The 21,233-nt window shown below is 44.0% G+C and overlaps 1 protein-coding gene and 1 long non-coding RNA gene across 3 annotated transcripts in view; both read left to right on the forward strand.

Moving 5' to 3' along the window:
- The first annotated feature begins 242 nt into the window (after positions 1-242).
- LOC123999290 lies at positions 243-9,977 on the forward strand. Its single transcript, XR_006832420.1, has 3 exons — positions 243-408; positions 9,237-9,339; positions 9,669-9,977. It is a non-coding gene; the product is annotated as an uncharacterized LOC123999290 (long non-coding RNA).
- A 7,195-nt stretch (positions 9,978-17,172) lies between these two features.
- Positions 17,173-21,233, forward strand: part of LOC123999292 (serine/threonine-protein kinase BRSK2-like) — a 44,178-nt gene continuing 40,117 nt past the window's right edge. For both annotated transcript variants that reach the window (XM_046304900.1, XM_046304901.1), the window contains exons 1-2: positions 17,173-18,596; positions 20,157-20,251. In XM_046304900.1, coding sequence (XP_046160856.1) covers positions 18,509-18,596; positions 20,157-20,251 — 183 coding nt within the window. In that variant the 5' untranslated portion in view covers positions 17,173-18,508. The remainder of the gene's footprint in view (positions 18,597-20,156; positions 20,252-21,233) is intronic.

Consider the following 21,233-nt stretch of genomic DNA (forward strand, 5'->3'; position numbering starts at 1 on the left):
ATGAACATTAAGGGTATCCATCTGGCATTTCATGATATTTGAAGTGTCGTTTTTAGTCTATTGAACTATTCTCTACTCAATCTTTCCACTTGATTTATTTTCCCGCTGAACTTTGTCTGGGTCACTGAGCTTGCCCCTTATTTTCACATGTGTCCTGCCCCATTATTTTTTTTTCTCCCCTCCCCTCATGTGTTCACTTGCCCCTCCCACTAACACACTCCTCTGCTCTCTTCTCTCCTCTCACTCTCTTCCTCTCTCTCTCTCTGGAACACTCAACCCACAGGCTTACAGAGGAGACACTCCCACACACAGCAACTCCACAGACATGTCAGACTCCGAGACCGCCGCTCCCGCTGAGGCCCCTGTCCCTGCCGCATGTGCAAGCATCAAGGCGGACCTGGACAAATGGTGAGTGTCCGTACGGACAGATGTGGTTTTCTCTGTCGGTGTCCTCCATTGCCACCGGGACCAACGTCTCCGGGATGTCCATCCAATGAGTTGGAAGCCATGGATGGACATGGCAATGCCGCAGTGCTTCAAGTGCATTTCACTTGGGAGGTTCCCAATGTGGATTTCGGTGTCGAGTTGTGTTTATTTGAAGCGGCTAGTGGAACCCCCCCCCCCCCCCTGCAGGTTTAGAGATAGGCTAAAGTGGTGCATGATGAGCTGATGTCGTGTGGCGTCCTTGTGTTGCGCCATGCTAAAATGGTGGCACAGTTGAGTAATGCAGTGCATGGTGATGGAAGAATCCCAATTCCAATGTTCTAAATGTAACTGAATTTAAATTGTCGTTAGGAGGGGGGGGTCTTATTGTAGTGTAATGGGGGGTCCGCACGTAGGGGTCTTGGGGGTCAAAGCATGGCAGTCTCTCTCGCACACGCCTGATCGAAGGCAGGGAATTTGCCTACGTCATGTTCTCTCCCACTCGCTGCCCCCCCCTCGTTATGTTGCCATGTCTGTCCCCGCTCAGCTTCCCTGGCCTTGCTGTGTCAACAGCGCTTGAGTGAGCGTTAGCAGTCGCTAACTCACTGCTTCATTGTCCCGATAGGTGTGCACCCCCCCCGTCCGTCCTCCCTCTGCAAGATTAGTGCAGAGTGAGATTATTGCTGGTTTTATCTCTACAAATGCGTAGACACAGGAAACCTGGGTGTTTGTGTGTGAGGGCTCAATGACAGTGCAATGTCAAAGCCCGGTTCGATGGCTGATGTAACGTGTCTACTCTAGCCTTCAGCTGTTTTCAACTCTGTCAATCTTCACATTGACATTGCACCAAAACCAAGATGCATCTTGACCCTTGGTGTTGTATTTTGATGTGTTGCAGGTTTGAAGCTAGGATAGGCTAGGATAGGGCCTGGAGTGTCTCAGGCTGTACAGGCCAGATACGTCCTACCCGATGGGTGTGAGGGATGAGATAAGGGTTTAGGGGGTGGTAGGTTGCAGGGCATGCTAGGGATGGGCTAGGTTGGCTGCTGGCTGTAAAGTTTTGTTTTAGTAACATTTTCAGTGGGCCTATAGCGATCTTGAGTCATGGTGAATTGAATGTCCTTGCATTAAGTTCCCTGTGTTTGTGGTATGGCACCTTTTATGAATGGAGTGTGGTGCTGCTGCACGTTGTAGGCCTTTACTATAGTTCACTTTGCTTCAAGTGCCCTTATACCTCAGAATTTATACTTTTATAATTTGTACATTTTGCATTAGAAACTAGATTAAGGATTTCTCAACACTTGGGTCAAGGGCATATATTGCAATTTCTTTTTATAATTATTATAATATTTTTGTAGTGTACAGCACTTTGGTCTATGCCACAGTAAATCACATCTACTTTGACAATGAGTCAAGGGCCCTGTGCTGTGTTGGCACAATTTTTTCAGGACACTTTGTTAATCCTACAGGCAACGGTTGTACTGCTAACCTACAGGCCGGGGGTTCTACTGTTTACCTCACGGTCCTTGGTGCTTTTTGTCATCGAGCCAAAATGGTACTGTATCCTGTAACCTGGCCCACGTGACGGCAGTGGACCTGCTGAATGCAGCGTAGCGAGCAGTACCAGAGGGCTGACTGGGTAATCTATACCAGGACGATGTATTTCGAGCTTCCACTCGTGAATCCTAAATAGTCACGCATGGATTGGTGTGTAAACGTCCAGGATACCATGTCCGGTCCTATGGCCGTAGATCATAATCATGTTGCCGACTTCCCTTGGAACTTGCAAACGTACTGTATAAACTTTTATGCACAGCTAACTGCGGCCATCTTGGCTGGCTTGACGTGCCCAAGACATGTCACCTAGAAAGACATGGATTAGTTGGAGAGGTCACCTTGACTGCTTCAAAAAAAAAAAAAAAATGTAATGTTGTTGGGTACACCTGTATAATCCTCGGTTATTCAGAAGTACACATGCCTTAGGGTCTAGGGGTCAGTTTGGCACTGGGCCAAACAAGTTCCCTGGAAAGCACTTTGAGCTCAGTTTGCTTCCCCCGGCCATAACATTCTAGAACCTGCATTGACTGACCTTTGAACCTGGTATTTGTGTGTGCTTTGTAGGGGCCTTACTGACCTCCCTGTTACCCGCGGTATGTAGTGTATCTCATAGTCAGGGCATGGAGACCTAGATGTTAGCCGTGTGAATGTGTGACTCGGATAACTAAACGGCGCTTTAAGCATCTAAATGTTGCAGGATGTCCGCTACCTGTATGGGTCCTGCTGTGTACTTTAAAATGTGGTTCTGTGGTAACTTTGGTAGTCTTCCTTAACTGTGTAACCTGTAAGCCAACACTCTAGCCGTCCACACAGACCCTGGCCGATGGCTTGTATGTAGACGTGTGTGTGCTCGCTCTGCTTGACAGAAAGTATGGTTTATGTGGATGGTATGCACTGTCAATGCAATTCGAGACCCCGTAGCTTCAACGGGGTTCCAGCTGGAAACCATTCGCAGTTATTTTCTTTATTTTTATCACAGCTTTGATCTTTCTTCTCCTCCTGCTCTGCACATAATTATTATGTCCCAGATTACACCCTATTCCCTATATAGTGCATTACTTTTGACCAGAGCCCAGTGAACCATTTGAGACTCAGACAATGTTTTGTATTGGTCCTAGAATGATATCCCTGTCATTGTGGGCCTTCCCTTAGTTCCCTCCATAGTTGTTCACTCGCAGGCGTCCCAATGCCATTGAACTCTTCACTGTGTAGTGACTTTAGGTCACTCTTGGTTCCCCACTCAGACAGGCCCAGTAACCAACTTCAAAGCTGTTTAAATGTTGGGCGCTGCTCACAAACTGGATGATGTTGGTTTCGTGTCCCTACTCTTCCTTTAGTGTACTGATCTGGATGGTTCCCCCCTCTTTGGTACCCTTTTCTCAAGCATCCCTTATGTTCCATTAGGACAGCCTAGTTATGATTTTTCAACGCCGATACCGATTTATTGGCGGACCAAAAAAATCCGATACCGATTAATCGGACGATTTTTATATATTTGTAAGAATGACAATTACAACACTGAATGAACAATGAACACTTATTTCAATATAATACGTAAATAAAATCTGAGTCTCAATTAAATAATGAAACGTATTCATAATAGGCACTGTAGTATTGCCAGCCTAATCTCGGGATTTGATAGGCTTGAAGTCATAAACAGCGCTGTGCTTCAAGCATTGCTAAGAGCTGCTGGCAAACACAGGAAAGTGCTGTTTGAATGAATGCTTACGAGCCTGCTGCTGCCTAACACTTCTCAGTCAAACTGCTCTATGAAATATCAAATTATTTACTTATAATAAACACACAGAAATACGAGCCTTTGGTCATTAATATGGTAAAATCCAGAAACTATAATTTCAAAAACAAAACGTTTATTCTTTCAGTGAAATAAGGAACCGTTCCGTATTTTGTCAAACGGGTGGCAACCCTAATACAACTATTGCTGTTACATTGCACAACCTTCAATATTATGTCATAATTATTTACAATTCTGGCAAACTAATTTGTCTTTGTTGGGAAGAAACACAGTTCGCAATGGGCCAGGCAACCCAAACTGTAGCATGTGCCCTGACTCTGCTTGCACTTAATGCAAGAGAAGAGACACAATTTCCCTAGTTTAATATTGCCTGCTAACATGCATTTATTTGAACTAAATATGCAGGTTTAAAAAAATATACTTCTGTGTATTGATTTTAAGAAAAACATTGTTTATGGTTAGGTACATTTGTGTAATGAATGTGCTATTTTCGCAAATGCACTTTTGTTAAATCATCACCCATATAGCTAAGTAGGCTGTGATTCGATGATAAATTAACAGGCACCACATTGATTATATGCAACGCAGGACAAGCTAGTTAAACTAGTAATATCATCAACCATGTGTAGTAAACTAGTGATTATGGTAAGAATTATTTTTTATAAAGATAAGTTTAACGCTAGCTAGCAACTTACCTTGGCTCATTGCAGCCACAAGGTCCTTTTGACGCTGCACTCGTGTAACAGGTGGTCAGCCTGCCACTCAGTTTCCTCATTGATTGCAATGTAATCGGCGACCAAAAAACGCCGATCACCGATCACTTTGGATAAAAGCGTCTGCTAAATGGCATATATTATATATTTTTTTAATGGGAACTTGAAATCTGCCCTAATTAATCAGTTGACTTCTAGTCCAAACCAATGCTTTTTTTTGTCTGAGTTCTGCAAACTTGATTGATACTCAGAATTGAGCAGGAGTTCCTTTAGGATACTAACAAGGGAAAGATATAGTGAAGTGGTGAAGGCAGATGCTGTTTGATTGTGAGGCACTATACAAATTTGACAGTCAAAAGATGGGGACTTTAAATAGGCCTATGGTACGTCAAGGGAACTGAAGCCTACTGTTCAGATGGGTTAAATGGAAATTGAAATCTGGATACTGACTATAGCCTTAATATTAACTCCTGCAGAATTAAGCATTTCTTGCAGCAAAATGATACACAAAATGTGTACTCGTTAACAGGAGTGGAGAAATATGATTTTTTTTTAGGGCTTCTTGAGAGAATGTGTTTGATACAGTCTGTAGAGGCTGTTTTTTTTATCAGCATCATAAAAGCTGATTGAAATACAAAACACATAAAAATATGCATCCAAGCCAAACTGAAATCTTATCAGAAACATGTTGGGTTGTTTTCACCGCTTTCTACACTGAACGGAACATGTCAATTGTTGGTGTTGGTCGCAAGAAGCTGATTTAAACAGCATGGTCATTACACAGGTGCACCTTGTGCTGGGGACAATAAAAGGCAGGCAGTTTTGTCACAACGCAATGCCATAGATGTTTTGAGGGAGTGAACAATTAGCTTGTTGACTGCAGAAATGTCCTCCAGAGCTGTTGGCAGAAAATTGATTGTTAATTTCTCTACCATAAGTCGCCTATTCAACTACGTTTTAGGGAATTTGTTAGGACGTACAACCGGCCCCACATCCGCAGATCATGTGTATGGCGTCGTGTGGGTGAGCGGTTTGCTGATGTCAACATTGTGAATAGAGTGCCCCATGGTGGGGTTATGGTATTGGACAGGCACAAGCTGCAGAAAACTAAAACAATTTGCATTTTATAGATTGGTAATATGAATGCACAAAAATACAGTGATGAGATACTGAGGCCCACTTTTAAAATAAGTTATCTGTAACTAACAGATGCATATCTGTATTCCCAGTCATGTGAAATCCATAGATTGGGGCCTAATGAATTAATTTCAATTGACTGATTTTCCTCATGAACTGAAACTCAGTAAAATCTTTGAAATTGTTACACGTTTAATTTATATTTTTGTTCAGTATATTCCCTTGAAACCGATCAAACAGCTGATTTGGTGATTTTGCAGAATCTTTCACTTTTTTTTTAAAATTGTAGTTTTCTCCCCGGTCCCTAAACATCTTTGCTCTGCAAATGAGGCAGAGATTACATAACTTTACCAAAGTCAACTAGATTAAAGCATTCATTATATTGATTTATGACATTCTGGTGAACAAGGATTTGTTTGTCTTCTAGGGCAACATACAGCTGAAGTCAGAAGTTTACATATACCTTAGCCAAACACCTTAGCCAAATACATTTAAACTCAGTTTTTCACAATTCCTGGCATTTAATTATTTTTTTTTATCCTTGTTTTAGGTCAGTTAGGATCACCACTTTATTTTAATAATGTGAAATGTCAGAATAATAGTAAAGTTATTTATTTCAGCTTATTTCTTTCATCACATTCCAAATGAGTCAGAAGTTTACATACACTAATTCATATTTGGTAGCATTGCCTTGAAATTGTTTAACTTGGGTCAAACGTTTCGGGTAGCCTTCCACAAGCTTCCCACAATAAGTTGGGTGAATTTTGGCCCATTTCTCCAGACAGAGCTGGTGTAACTGAGTCAGGTTTGTAGGCCTCCATGCTCGGCACACACTTTTTCAATTCTGCCCACAAATTTCTATGGAATTGAGGTCCGGGCTTTGTGATGGCCACTCCAATACCTTGACTTTGTTATCCTTAAGCCATTTTGGGAGTATGCTTAGGGTCATTGTCCATTTGGAAGACCCATTTGTGACTAAGCTTTAACTTCCTGACTGATGTCTTGAGATGTTGCTTCAATATATCCACATAATTTTCCTTCCTCATGATGCCATCTATTTTGTGAGGTCCACCAGTCGCTCCTGCAGCAAAGCACCCCCACAACATCATGCTGCCACCCCGTGCTTCACGGTTGGGATGGTGTTCTTCGGGTTGTAAGCCTCCCCCTTTTTCCTCCAAACATAACGATGGTCATTATGGCCAAACAGTTCTATTTTTGTTTCATCAGACCAGAGTACATTTCTCCAAAAAGTACGATCTTTGTCCCCATGTGCAGTTGCAAACCGTAGTCTGGCTTTGTCGGTTTTGGTGTAGTGGTTTCTTCCTTGCATAGCTGCCTCTCTAGGAGACAGAACGCATCACCTTCCTGAGTGGTATGACTGCTGCGTGGTCCCATGGTGTTTATACTTGCATACTATTGTTTGTACAGATGAACGTGGTACCTTCAGGTGTTTGGAAATTGCTCCCATGGATGAACCAGACTAGTGTGGGTCTACAATTTTTTTTTTCTGATGTCTTGGCTGATTTCTTTTGATTTTTCCATGATGTCAAGCAAATAGGCACTGAGTTTGAAGGTATGGCCTTGAAATACATCCACAGGTACACCTCCAATTGACTCAAATGATGTCAATTAGCCTATCAGAAGCTTCTAAAGCCATGACAACTTTTTCTGGAATTTTTCAAGCTGTTTAAAGGCACAGTCAACTTAATGTAAACTTCTGACCCACTGGAATTGTGATACAGTGAAATCTTACTGTAAACAATTGTTGTAAAAACTACTCTCCTAATCGACTTGCCAAAACTAGTTTGTTAACAAGAATTTTGGAGTGGCTGAGAAGCTGCATGTATCTAATTACAGACAAGTTGACGAATAAATAGTCTACCAAAATGTTGGAAATTATAAGCAGAAACATATCTAAATCGAACGGGTTATTAGCCATTGCTAATAAACAAACCGCTCACCCACTCACAACTAATGGTCGGCCGACAGCCCTAAATAATTCACATCTTAATTTCATGATTGTAAAGGCAGTGTTTCCACCAGTCCAACCACCTGATCGGTCATCTTCCTTCCATACAAACCCAGCCCTTGCCACCCTATCCTACCCTCTTTAACTTGCTCTGTGATGCGCCCTAAAGTGGTCAGTGCCCATTGCCATGCCAACATGGGGGGTGGGGTGGGGGGCATCAGTCACGTTACGGCACCGCCCCCATGTTGTGTGACCGCTGTCACGGTGATGTCACCATTCACTGCAACCTCTATGATGCCCAGAGGTAACACTCTGCGGCAGATGACTCTTGCATGTTGATCACTCAATCCCAAGATTTTAACTTGAAACTAATATTTTTTTATGTACAGTATATTCAAACCCCAAAAGTTCTCCCTTTGCGTCATTCACAAAGGATTCCCCCAATCATTTGTGTGGAGCTGAAGCTGGACAGAGGAGAGTTCTGTTCTGTTCAGGCAGCATTATATAACGAAGCCTAATTGGTTTAGTTGGTTGACGAGGCCCCGGGCTTGTGGGGCACCGACAAGTGGCAGAATGAATGTTGTTCTATCCATCCCTCGTTCCCTTCCCTCCCGCCATTACAGTTCAATGTAATTTCATTATTAAAATGGCTGCCTGTTGTGTTTACCCCCCCCCCCCCTGCTTCTCATAGGTTTGGTCCAGCCATATCTGTTTTTTTTGCACTTCCTCTATGTGGTAAATGCAGGGGGTGTTTATGGTGGATGGATTATCTGGCCACACAGCCTCAGGGCCAGGTCCTCTGTGCTGCTGCTGTTGGGTCATCTCTGCTGCCTCTGCATCACTCCCCCCACCCTCCCCCATGCCTCTGCCAACCGCACACATGTAGTCTTACGCATTCAGTGACTTGACACACACACTACAGATTCACAAACGACCCTTCTTCCACCCCCCCCCTCCCGTTAGCAACCGGCTGCATAAACCTTTTTAATCTGCAGAAACCAGCTGTGAGTTACATCATAGAGATCAGCCCAGTGACAAGGGGATGGGGTGGGAGGAGGCATGGAACCGGGGGGGCTCCCTGAAATGCACCCTGGTGAATGGTGAGGTAGTGTGGGGTTGCAGACAGCCATGTCAGTCAATCCATCCCCTCCTGCCGTCTCTGACCATTGCCCTCTTACCCGTACTTTTCATCTGATGTCCGCCCTACCTCACAGATGTGTTTATCTCTCTCTCTCTCGCTACCGCCGCCCTCCTCTCTTCCCTCGCTCCCTTTCGCCCCATCACCCTAATGCGTCGTGTCAGTGTCTGCCCGAGGTTTGGTGCCGAGTTCCTGAAATAATCTCCCTCAACCAGTCTGCCAACACTCTCTACCAATGTAACCAGTTCACTCCTTTTAGTGAGGGCGGTGTCTGTCTGTCTGACTTGGTTCAATCTGAGGAATGCCAACATTGTTTAGAAAAGGTCGTACTGGGACAGGGCAGGCACAGGACATTTCAGGGCTGACGGCTTGACGCCAAAACATCTTTAGTTGAGTTGACAGGGATCATTTGGTGCTGAGCTCGATGCCAACCTATCTAAATGCTTCAAAGATCTCTGTCAAACTGTTACTAGCATTGGAGGAGAGGATACAAGGTCCCCCACCTCAAGAGGTCCTAACCATGTGGTTGTGTTCTCTCTGCAGTGTGAAGGAGGGCGGCGACTGTAAGGATCTGATGGAGGCGTTTGCAGCCTGTCTGAAGAGTGCGGCGGAGGCGTCGTGAGGAGGAGCTAGGCTCACAGGAAATGTAAGTTCACATGCAGGGTCGCTGTGTCCTGATAAGAATCCTAATACACTAAAGCCAACCTTTGTCCAGTAATGGACTTTCTGTAATGTGTGTATTAGGTAGTTGTTGTCGGAACTAGAAGCACAAGCATTTCACTACACTCGCAATAACATCTGCTAACCATGTGTATGTGACCAATACAATTTGATTTGAATAGCCTGCAGGACCTGGCTTATGGTGTGCCAGCCAGTCTATCCACTCTAGCCAGGAAGGCAGATGTCAAGCCAGTATGACTGAAACTAATTTATCTCCCTCTCTTTTCTGTTCCTGCACACTTTCTCTCTCTTCAGGTCCACTGCATTGAGTCCTCCATGTTTACCAGTATTCCCTTCTGCACAACGAGCACTGGGCTGAATGATACTGGCGGTGTTCGGCGCCTGGCAGAAACCCTTCACCTCTTACCTACCTCCCCAACTCCCCCCTCCCCTCGAAGCTTAAATGGTGTCTTCCGATTTGTATCCTCTGCTCCCACCGTGGCTGAGTACATCCATTGGTAGACAATTCCCAGAAAGCCCATGGGTTTTATGTAAGTTGTCCACTTGAGATGCATACATTTAAAAATGGAATAATAACGTCTAAAATAAATTGGTATAACATTTTGCGTATTGCTTTTCTTCTCTTTAAAAAAAAACAAAATGTGTAAAATGTCATTCTGGTTTCTTTGAACAGTTTTGTAACCTCAACAGACAGGTTGGTTGTTGAGCAACACAAGCGACGCTTGCGAAACTATGGGGCAAAACAGACTTTGTTGGCTTAGTTTCCATGCCAACAATCTATGTTTCGTCGCCAATGTTTATTGAAAACCTAATGTGCACAATGTCTCTTAAATACATCGTTACAGTTGCTGGTTAGCTAGCTAGCGAATTTGAGCCACATTAGCATAAACGTGATATCAGTCAAAACAAGACCACTGTAAATCAAGAACTAGGTGAAACGAGCCACTGACGATTCCCCCGCCCATGGCAGCTTCTTGTCATAGTCACGACACATAGACTTCTTCCCCATTGACGCGTGCTCATCGTTATCCTGACGTTGTCGGCTAGCCCGTCTCTACAGTTTCATGTTCTGAATTGGGCTTTGGGTTTTTAGATCTGTTGCAGACCAGGGCCCCTATTTATAAAGCTTCTCAGGAGTGCTGATCTAGGATCAGTTTAGCCTTTTTAGCGCCTAATGAATAAGATTAGACGGGGACCTGATCCTACATCAACTCCTACTCTGAGGTGCTTCATGAATACGGGCTCAGACCATCAAAAGCTGGTGAATGTGTCTAATTTCAAGAAGTCGTCGCTCTTTTCACTTCTTACTTTAAGATTCAACTCTTTAAGCCGAAAGCGTTTGAACCTGGGACTATTCTGTCTCTTTGTAATGGGTTTAAAGGACCAGGAGATATAAACCCTTAATTTGACTAATGCAGTTAAGCCTTAATCTCTCAAATGCGACTGATGCACTCTTAATTCTCATGGATTACATGAACGCACTCTGAACTAGGGACACAGAGCCTGCATCCCCATTTTCCACCCTTCTACCAAACTGTACACTTGCTCTTCCTCGTATGGATTGAACAATGGTGTAACCTGACTCCAGCTAATGCTTTGCACCAATCATATGCTTTTAAAAACATGATGGGGGGGGGGAAGTGCAAGTACACTTCTGAAAAGGGTGTAGAACTGTGACTCGGCCACACACTGCGCAGGATCAATGGGTCCTGACATTGAGGGTTAAGTGCATATGTGTTTGTCCTGCAGATTGGCTGAAGGCCCAGAGGTGAGGTTGGGTTCAGGGAGGTATGACACACACACACACTTTCTATGGTGAGTAGACTCCAAGGATAATTGGGATGTGAGTACATTAAAGTGTCAATCTACCCCACGGGGCTCCAGAATCAGACAGCTGATGGGGGGGAGAGGGAGCGAGATGGGACCGCATGCAAGGAATATGTGTGCATGTAAGGAGGGAATGAGTGTGAAGGGGGCTGGGCAGTGGGACATGGCACAACACATAACTAGGAGCGCCACAAGTGGACGCCAGACCATGAAGTCTTAGACTATCTCTTGTAGTTGATTTGATATCTGTGAATGTGAGTTAAATGCTCTGTGAACTGAGTGTGAGAAAGGAGAAACACTAGCTATGAATTAGGGCTAGTATGCATGTGTGGACTATGTATGGGAGAGATATTGCCATGTAGGTGGTGGGACTGTACTTGCAGGTGAGGGAAAGAGGGTGTGTGTGCGTAACAACCTCTTTCCCAGGAATGTTCCATGTGAAAGAACATACCGACACACAAACCACTCACCCCCCGAGGGGTATCCTACGAGGCAGGTTTGAGGAGTTAACAAGGCAACTTTGGTCAACTTGGGATAACCAGTCATACGAAAGTGGCTCACCTTTTAGCCAGGTAAATTTCTTTGGCAACATATCCTTCAGAGCTAACCAGCTCCGGGGCAGGCAAACTCCACTTACCCTGAATGAAATGTCTCTAGACCATGAGTTGAGAACCATTGAAATCAGATTGCCTCCCTCTTGCAAAGATTGCATCATCTACCCTTGATTTGAGGAAGACTGATTCAATATTGTATTAATCAAATGTTTTGTGTTTAAAAAAATGTTACAATATATCACTTTGCAAATGTAGTAATGACGGAATACATTTTAAACTTCACGCACAGTATGACTTAAGGAATAGGGGGGAAAAGGTGAGTGCATTGATAAGCACACCAAAGTCAGCATTAAGGATAAGAAATCAAATAAAGATGTCAGTAATAAAAGCGTATTCCACACCATAGCTTGCTGAATTTGCAAGACAACTTTTCTTTCGTTTTAATTACGGCACAAATTAAAATGTGGCACTGACTCGCCCATGGATTGACGTTTCAGTATTGTCTCAACGAAGAGTTCGGCGTTTGATTAGCCATGTGCAACATGCTAGGGTTAGCGGCAGGTGGCCGCGCAATATCCACCGTCGTAAGGGTGAAGCCTGAATTGGAAGGTGAAGCTAACTGAAGCTGGTTTGCTCAGAGAACCATGAGTAGATCTAGCTTGCTTCGTATACCCCACAGGACAGCGCTCATCCAGACATATTTACTCAAACCTCACTGGACCCCTGGATCTTCAGTGGGACTCCTATACCTGAGTGGAGTTTTACTGAGGGAGGAGATATTTCGGTTCATCCCAGAGTTATGTGTCAGTGAGGCATATGGCAAGGGGGCGTTGAGAAGGGGTGGGGTAGTCTATGTGGACGGGGGTACATAGTGTAACGACCCTGGGTTTATAAGCGCGGAAATCGACTCTGCCGCACGAGCAAGCTTTTGCGGTACAGTCGATAGCGCGCTGAACCTCGGGCTAGATGGTCGAGGGTTCGACCTGCTGTTTCATGACAATACCATTTAAACCGCCCGCTGGTCAACTTTCCCCGGGGACTTTAAAAGGGATATGGGGTAAACAGTAGTACACTTGCTTGACTTGACTGGGGATAAAGACGCGGGGAGCCCACGTTACTGTGAGGTAGTGCTGGGCGATATGGCCAAAATATATCACGTTATTTAAAAAAATGACGATATTTTATGTTTTTAAACTAACATTTCTAAAATGTCTTCATAAGTAGTTCATGGCCTCGGGGTGGCAACACATACATTCTACATTATTTCAATGGGTCCTTCTCCATTCTGATTGTTTTATACTGTTCAATTCAACTTCAACCCAAAATATATATTTTTTGAATTTTCATACATTTCTGCAATTTCCTGCACTCATTTGAGATCATTTCCACACTGCCATGTAGGGCTGCACGAAATGGGCAAACAATCTCAAACTTATTTTGTACTTAATGTTGCAATAGCGATTTTACTTGTGATTTCAAGCAAAACACTTCGGTGAGAATGTTGGAATCATGGACATAGAATTATTATTTTAATTCATAGTCAGAATATGATAGTGGGTACTTTGAATAGTGTTGTTTGACATGAAGACGAATGAAAATGCCAGGGAGGAGTTATTGTGATAGGGTAGGAACCAAAATGTTTTTTTTTAGGAACTAAATTGTTGATAAATGCTTCCTAGGGAACCCTATAATCTTTGGCTATATTGTGTGTTTTCTCTTGGCTAGTTCATGTAGCTAACACATTCATGCTTCTTGTAATTCCTCTTTGATTTAGAAGGTACTGTTGCACAAACAACATGCTGATTTAGGTCTACATCATCACTGCTATTATCAGGCTGTATTGGTAATTATATTTGCTCCGACTCAGTACATGTATTAGCTAGCTACCTAGCGATTAGCATTATCGGCTAACAAGATGTAGGCCCAACTTGCTAAGAACAGACAAACTAGCTGTGTGTAGATGTAAGCAATATAAACTAATAGTGTAACTATAGAATACTACTGGATTTATATGAAGAGGGAAAAGCGAAAACATTGTTGCTATGCGCTGCATATTGAGCGCAACACATGCGCTCGTTGAGTGACAGGGGGCGGGGCTAGGTCTGTGTGGAAAGCGGCATATGGGGAGAGCGATGACTCAAGTAGCGAAGTAGATTATAAAAATGGACGTTAAACACGGCTTATCACATATAACAAACCAAACATTCAAATACCGTTATAGAAGGTAAAGTAAAAACTCAAACCGATCCATGCGTCAATACCGGTATATCGTAAAATACAGTATACTGCTCAGCCCTACTGGGAGGTGGTAGTGCATGTGGTAGGTACCATTTTAAGCTCCCCGCTGGTCTATTAGGGCACATAGTAGTGCACATAGTAGTAGCCTACACCAAGCTTTAAAAAAACAACTTTATTTAACTAGGCAAGTCAGTTAAGAACACATTCTTATTTACAATGACGGCGTACCGGGAAACAATGGGTTAACTGCCTTGTTCAGAGCCAGAACAACAGTTCTTTACCTTGTCCGCTCAGGGATTCAATCCAGCAACCTTTTGGTTACTGGCCCAATGCTCAAACCACTAGGTTACCTGCTGCTTGACCTGACTGGTCAACAGTCTGAACTCTAACGGTTGTTGAGAAGGATTCGTTGTAAAGACACTAACAGGATGAACTCATTACTGTCTGTGGATACACAGGGGATAAGAAGACTTCAATCAATTACACCAGTGGTCAACAACCTTTAAACATGACTTACATTTCATTTATATTAACCTAATAAAAACAGTTATGCCACCAGACACACATAACTGCACCACCTATCACACTTTCACAAAATGCATGAAGACATTGCTAAAGGTCAATCAGATTTGTCATCATAATCCCTAGCTGTGTATTGCCACTTTCCATGTTGTCTGTGAGGTGTGGAAACACTTTGTTGCTTTTATGAATTGTGTCTTGCTGCTTTTTGTTCTATCTGTATGCTATGTCTTGCTTGTCCTATGTTGCTCTGTGTGTATGCTATGTCTTGCTTGTCCTATGTTGCTCTGTGTGTATGCTATGTCTTGCTTGTCCTATGTTGCTCTGTGTGTGTACTATGTCTTGCTTGTCCTATGTTGCTCTGTGTGTGTGCTATGTCTTGCTTGTCCTATGTTGCTCTGCGTGTGCTCACTGCTCAATGATTGTCTATATTGTAATTGTTTTTACCTGCCCAGGGACTGCGGTTGAAATTAGCCGGCTGACTAAAACCGGCACTTTTACTGAAACGTTGATTAATGTGCACTGTCCCTATAAAGATAAAATAAACTCAAACTCAAACCTTGCGTCATGATCATGGTGCTTTCAAGAAAACTGAGAACTGGGGAGAAAAACGAGTTCAAATCATGACATCAGCAATATTCAGGTCGGAAAGTCGGAGCTATAGAAAATATGCCTGAGTTTCCGTCTTGAAATTCCGAGTTGGATGACCGTTCAAAACTATTTATTCCCCGCCTGATCTAGTTTTTTTCTCTCTCCCGAGAACCCAATTGTCTTGAACGCACTGAAGTAGGAGATTTAAAAATGCCCAGTTTTGAACACGGCATTAGTCTCAGCGGAGGTAGGGAGATAGCAGCAGAGGGTCCGCCTCTGACCGTCACTGCTCTCTCCTTCGGTTCCTCTCCTCCCGTTAGACTGAGCAAAGAGCGGACACCGTCTTCCACCTGATGGCGAAACTCGAGCCGCATCTATGACCAGAGAAAGTGAAATATTCCTTGACATTAAAATAGACATAAGCTGCTAATAATAATACAAACGCTGGGCTATCTATACACTTGGCTACTCATCCATTGCAGCTGCCGTTTTATATTTTGTAAGTGATTAATAAAAACTGTGTTTACAGTGCCGAATCAAAACCGACTCATAAAAACAGCAGCTATTACCTGTATTATTTGACAGTCTCTCTGGTCATGTTTTTAAAAGTCATGAAATCAAACTTCGCTGTTGCCGGGTCTTCGAAGCTGTTGGCACGGTGATATAAGCAATCCAATTGGCCAGCACAGTAGGCGCACTCGATTTAGCCACATATCTGCCGGTTCGCCTGATAGGGCGAGTTTGTGTTTTCAGACTAATTGAATGGTTCCAAATGGATACACTTTACCCACCTGGGCTGCGTTTCAAACTCAAAGTAGACAGCCCTCGGGCCTAAAACCTCAGCCCTTGGGGGAATCCCCGCGGCCATATTTGTCGTCGGTCCAAATGATTAGCCAAGCAAGGGAGGTTTGCAACGTAAGCCCCTCAGCCCTAGTTTTTAACGGGGTCTGCGAGTGTACAATTATTTTCTCTTCGGACCTGAAACGCCCCATAATTGAATTCGTGTTGGGAATGCAGCCCTGGTGCGCAGGGCTTCTGAATCAACTGCAGATCGACCATTTGGTGACCACTGAATTTCACCTTCATGTCATCTGCCTGTTCATATAGTCTGACACCTGGTGGTTATGAAGAGAACTGCAGTAAAATAAATGTGCACCTTCTGCCCACTCAAATGTATACAGGCCATATGGTATAGGAAGGAATTTGATGTTGTCAGTCCATGTATTTCACACAAAGTATCATTATATTCACACACTGTAAACGATCCACTGAATAAGCTGTGTCGTATAATAAGCCTATATATATATATATGACACAAGACACTAATAATAAATCCATCATCTCAAATAATAATAATTGGGCCAATAAATCAATCAAAAATAATCTCATTAAGTCATGCAATGAAATTCATATTGTAAGTTACTTTCTGCCAAGTCAGCGCTATGAGCAAGTAATACACCCTTTGTACAAACGCGGAACTGCATGACGGTGTGGCAACATGCTATGCCTATTAGCCTATTATTAATGGCTATTGGTATCCATTCGCTAAGACTGTTGATGCATCTAATGAGAGAAACTAGACACGTCATAGAAATGACGTGAGATGAATAATATCTGTCTGATTTGACCAATCAATAGGCTAGATCAAGAGAAACATACTTTTAGTTAAACACTTGTAAATGAACGTATTACATTTTGTGTTGCCTGGGATGAAATAAGAAAGACGTGGAAATGGACCAAAGAGGGACGTACAAAAACTATTAAAAGGAAGTAAATTAATCGGTTTGTTATTCTATACTATTCTATTCTACAAGAACATTCAACAACAAGTGTATCTTCTTTTCTTTACACTATTAGATGTCGGAAAGGGTATTTTCATGTGTTTCCCTCTCAGCCCTTCAAAAGTTGGTGTGTTTGAATAAAGAAGTAGGTGAGCGAACAGGAGGCGACGGAAAGCATATTTTAAGGAGAGGCAGACGGGGAAAAGGATGGGGTGGAGGAGAGAAAAAAAGGGGGGGGGCGGAACGGAACCCGGATGCTGATGCTGCCGTATCGTATGAGGAGGAGAAGAAGAGGGGAGAGAGAAAAAAATAACGTTTTTTTTTTGCGGCCAGAAGGGAGGCTATCCCGTGATGGATTGTGGATGCAAAGAACTTCGACAGACAAGCAGATATTTTTCGAATCGCTTCTGAAGCTGCATCTTTCTGCACAAGGACGCCGGTGAAGGATGATTCTTGGAACCAGCGGCGACAGGAGCGCGAGCGGTGATGGTGTGATATGTCCATAGACGGCGAGGGAGGGAGGGGAGAGTGCACGGGAAAGAAAGAGGGAGGGAGGAGAGTACTACGCCAGCTAAATATGCTTTTTTTTTTTTTTTGTAGAAACACGATGTATTACAACCATCCAATCGAGCGTTTCACATAAATAGAGAAAACGATTATTTATCGAAAGAAAAATAACATTGTTGACAGACGTTGACTGGGGGAATACAGATTGAGAGAAGTCTAGGCTAGTCCGAACGGGTGCGGATAGCAGGGTGGCTGGCTGTTTTGACGCTCTGTTACCCACTATTTCCTGATACCAGGCCCTGGGATAATCCGAAGAGTGCACCGGATATTGGGAAAACCACCCCTCTGAGGCTATAACGGAAAATTACTATTCATATAGCCTGAAGGACGGAGCAGAGATAGTCTACATACCAAAATGAGACAAAAAGAGGTGGAGGAAGACACAAATATGTTACGATGATAAGATTCTTTACAAATGTCGTTATTATGTTATTATAAGGAACACTTATGACAGCATCGAGTGTAGGCTATGAGGTGCAGAATTGTGTGCAATCTAGCCGTTAAATTGAGCCTATCTGATGAAGTAGTTTTTGATAGGCTATTCCAGCTGCTTACATCTATCTGTCTATACCAATATGAACAATAGGACACATTTATTACGTCTATTACATTTACATTTACATTTTGTTAATAATAATTGCAGTTCATAATAACTTCCGTTATTTTGGACTTCTCAAATATGCACCTGTCAAAATCTCCGTACGAGTTTCCCTCTTCCACTTTCTAACGTCCCCTCGTTTCATTCCTGTTTAGTCAATTCACGGTCGTTGACAATAAACTGAGTTTACCGAATTTATATGACGGAAAATGTATGCAATAGCCGCATAGAAAATGGCAAGTGCACGGGAGTAGCCCTGCTGAGACTATAGGCCACGATATTGTCATCACTACAACCGCTCTCTCCATTCCTCCCTGTGACAACATCGCTGGGCGTCTGTAATGTTATTACCGCGGAGCCGTTCTGCCGCCAGGATCGACAGCTATACATTCCTCCTGAAAAAAACTGCGAGTTGATCTCCTTATCATCATATCATTTCGCTTTCAACGCACGGACATCATGACAAGCAAGGAGCTGTCCGTAGGCCAGTCGGCCCAATACGTCGGGCCTTACCGGTTGGAGAAAACCCTTGGGAAGGGGCAGACGGGTAAGCGTACTTCCACCGCTCCCTTTAAACTCATCACCAAGCGCAAAAGCTGCTATTATCAATGCATGGTAGATTAAAATAGTCACGTCTGTAACTATTGATGTATATTAGGCCGAGCAATACAATTGGTTGTCTAAAGAGTCCGCTCTATGTGCGCCTGGACATCATGTCCTCAGGATTAAATATGTGTGTGTATGTGATGTTTGCAACTCACACAGACGGGCCCGATAGGCCCCTATAGTCTTGCCATTTGCAAATATCCGGGATCAGTAATGTCAAGCATGCGGTCACAGCTTTTACCTGTGTATGATGTTGCATGTAATGTTTTTTTTTTGTTTTTGTGTGAGAGTAGCTGTGTGCAGTGTTGTCTGCTTGTTTGTGTATATGGTGTCTGTGTCCTTCAGGAATGAATCCATGTGTCTCTGAGGCGCGCGTCTCATTGACAGTAACAGTACAGGGGTGGACACAGTCTGGCCGATCTCGGTATCTTTCATCTCCTGGTGCTCTGAAGTCTAACTAACTAACTAACCGGTCACAGATTAAGCCTAGTCCAGGGCTAAAGGGAATCTTCATTCTACATTGAAACGGACATTTTAAATCAAGGATTTGGTTTCATTTGTGTCTGGTAAATCCGGACCTTCATATTGGAGCGAAGTGACCCCCCGCCAGAGTAAAGTAGGCCCCTCGACGGGCAGAGACTTGGACTAGCAGATTGAACTGATCTAATAAAGGCAGATGTACCACGCTCAGATTAAGCCTGTTCTCTATTCCTGGACTAAAACAACACTCTCTCCCCACTGGAGGTTTTTTAATCTAGGAGTAGACTTAATCCTGGTCTGGGAATCTGTCCCTCGGTAGACTCGTTCAGACCTGTGTAGACTGACCAGCTGGCATGAATGGACATCGATGGAAGAAAAGATATTGCTTGGTTTATTGTGGAGGTTTTGGCGAGTATCGGATGTCAGTGCTGAGAACTGGCTGGTGTAGCCTTGGTGGATTGAACTGGTTGGACCATAGATAGGCCGACATAGACTGCAGTCGCTGAATTAGGCCATTAGATTCTGCCTAGTCAAGTCGATATGGTTTGGGCGAGGCCATGCTCCACCCGTGTCCCCTGTATGGGTTCTGGGTCACTTGTTGTGAATGAGAATGGGAGCCATGTTGAAAGTAAAGGAGAAGCAAAACGAACAAGACAAACTCAAAGCTTTTCTCTCTCTCTCTCTTTTCTTACTTTCCGCTCTTTTTCTCTCTCTATTTCTCTCTCTCCCCATCTCCTCTCCTCCTACGCCCTCTCTCTCTGTCTCTCTCTCTCTCTCTCTCCCTCTCTCTCTCCCCCCATCTCCTCTCCTCCACCCTCTCTCTCTCTCTCTCTCTCTTTCTCTCTCTCTCTCTCTCTCTCTCTCTCTCTCTCTCTCTCTCTCTCTCTCTCTCTCTCTCTCTCTCTCTCTCTCTCTCTCTCTCTCTCTCTCTCTCTCTCTCTCCCCTCTCTCTCCTCCTCCGCCTCTCTCTCTCTCTCTCTCTCTCTCTCTCTCTCTCTCTCTCTCTCTCTCTCTCTCCCAGGTTTGGTGAAGCTGGGAGTCCACTGTATCACGGGACAGAAGGTGGCCATAAAGATTGTGAACCGAGAGAAGCTGTCCGAGTCTGTCCTCATGAAGGTATGAGCCCGGGGAAGCTGCCTGTGTCCCAAATGGCACCCTTATTCCCCGACATTGTGGGCTACTTCCGACCAGAGCATGGGCCCTGGTCGGCGAATAAGGTGCCAATTGAGACTCAGAGGCTCTCAGAGTCTGTCCTTCTGAAGGTCCAGTAGCCTACAGAGAGAGCCATGAGCCTGCTATTAGGCATTTGTAGGAGCACATTATATAGACCAGCCAGCGTGCTGTCGTTAATAATGAATGTAGTTTGACATACAATATGTCATTAGCTTCTTCTTCCTCTTTTGTTCTTCTTTTGTATTCTACTTCTGGGGTAGAGGAGGTGTGTGTATAGGCTATGCACTGTGTGTTCACAAGCTCTTTCTGTCACATGCGCTCACTGGCGCTCGCTCTCTATCGATCTCTTGCTATCTCTCGCTTCCGGACTTGCTCCTGCTGTCTTTATCTCCTCTCAATCTTGCTCGCTCTCTCTCCTCTGTTTGTACCTCCTCTCTCTCTCTCTCTCTCCTCTGTTCGTACCTCCTCTCTCTCTCTCTCTCTCTCTCTCTCTCTCTCTCTCTCTCTCTCTCTCTCTCTCTTACTCTCTCCTCTGTTCGTACTCCTCTGTTCTCTCTCTCTCTCTCTCTCTCTCTCTCTCTCTCTCTCTCTCTCTCTCTCTCTCTCTCTCTCTCTCTCTCTCTCTCTCTCTCTCCTCTGTCTCTCTCTCTCTCTCTCTCTCTCTCCTCTGTTCGTACCTTCTCTCTCTCTCTCTCTCTCTCTCTCTCTCTCTCTCTCTCTCTCTCTCTCTTTCTCTCTCTCCTCTGTTCGTACCTCCTCTCTCTCTCCTCTGTTCGTACTTCCTCTCTCTCCTCCCTCTTTCTCTAATTCCTCTCTGTTCGTACCCCTTCTCTCTCTCTCTCTCTCTGTTCGTAACTCATCTATCTCTATACCCCCTCTCTGTTAGTTCATCCCCTCTCTCTCTCTCTCTCTCTCTCTCTCTCTC

Source organism: Oncorhynchus gorbuscha, linkage group LG16 (genome assembly GCF_021184085.1).
Source record: "Oncorhynchus gorbuscha isolate QuinsamMale2020 ecotype Even-year linkage group LG16, OgorEven_v1.0, whole genome shotgun sequence".
In the NCBI taxonomy this organism is placed as follows: domain Eukaryota; kingdom Metazoa; phylum Chordata; class Actinopteri; order Salmoniformes; family Salmonidae; genus Oncorhynchus; species Oncorhynchus gorbuscha.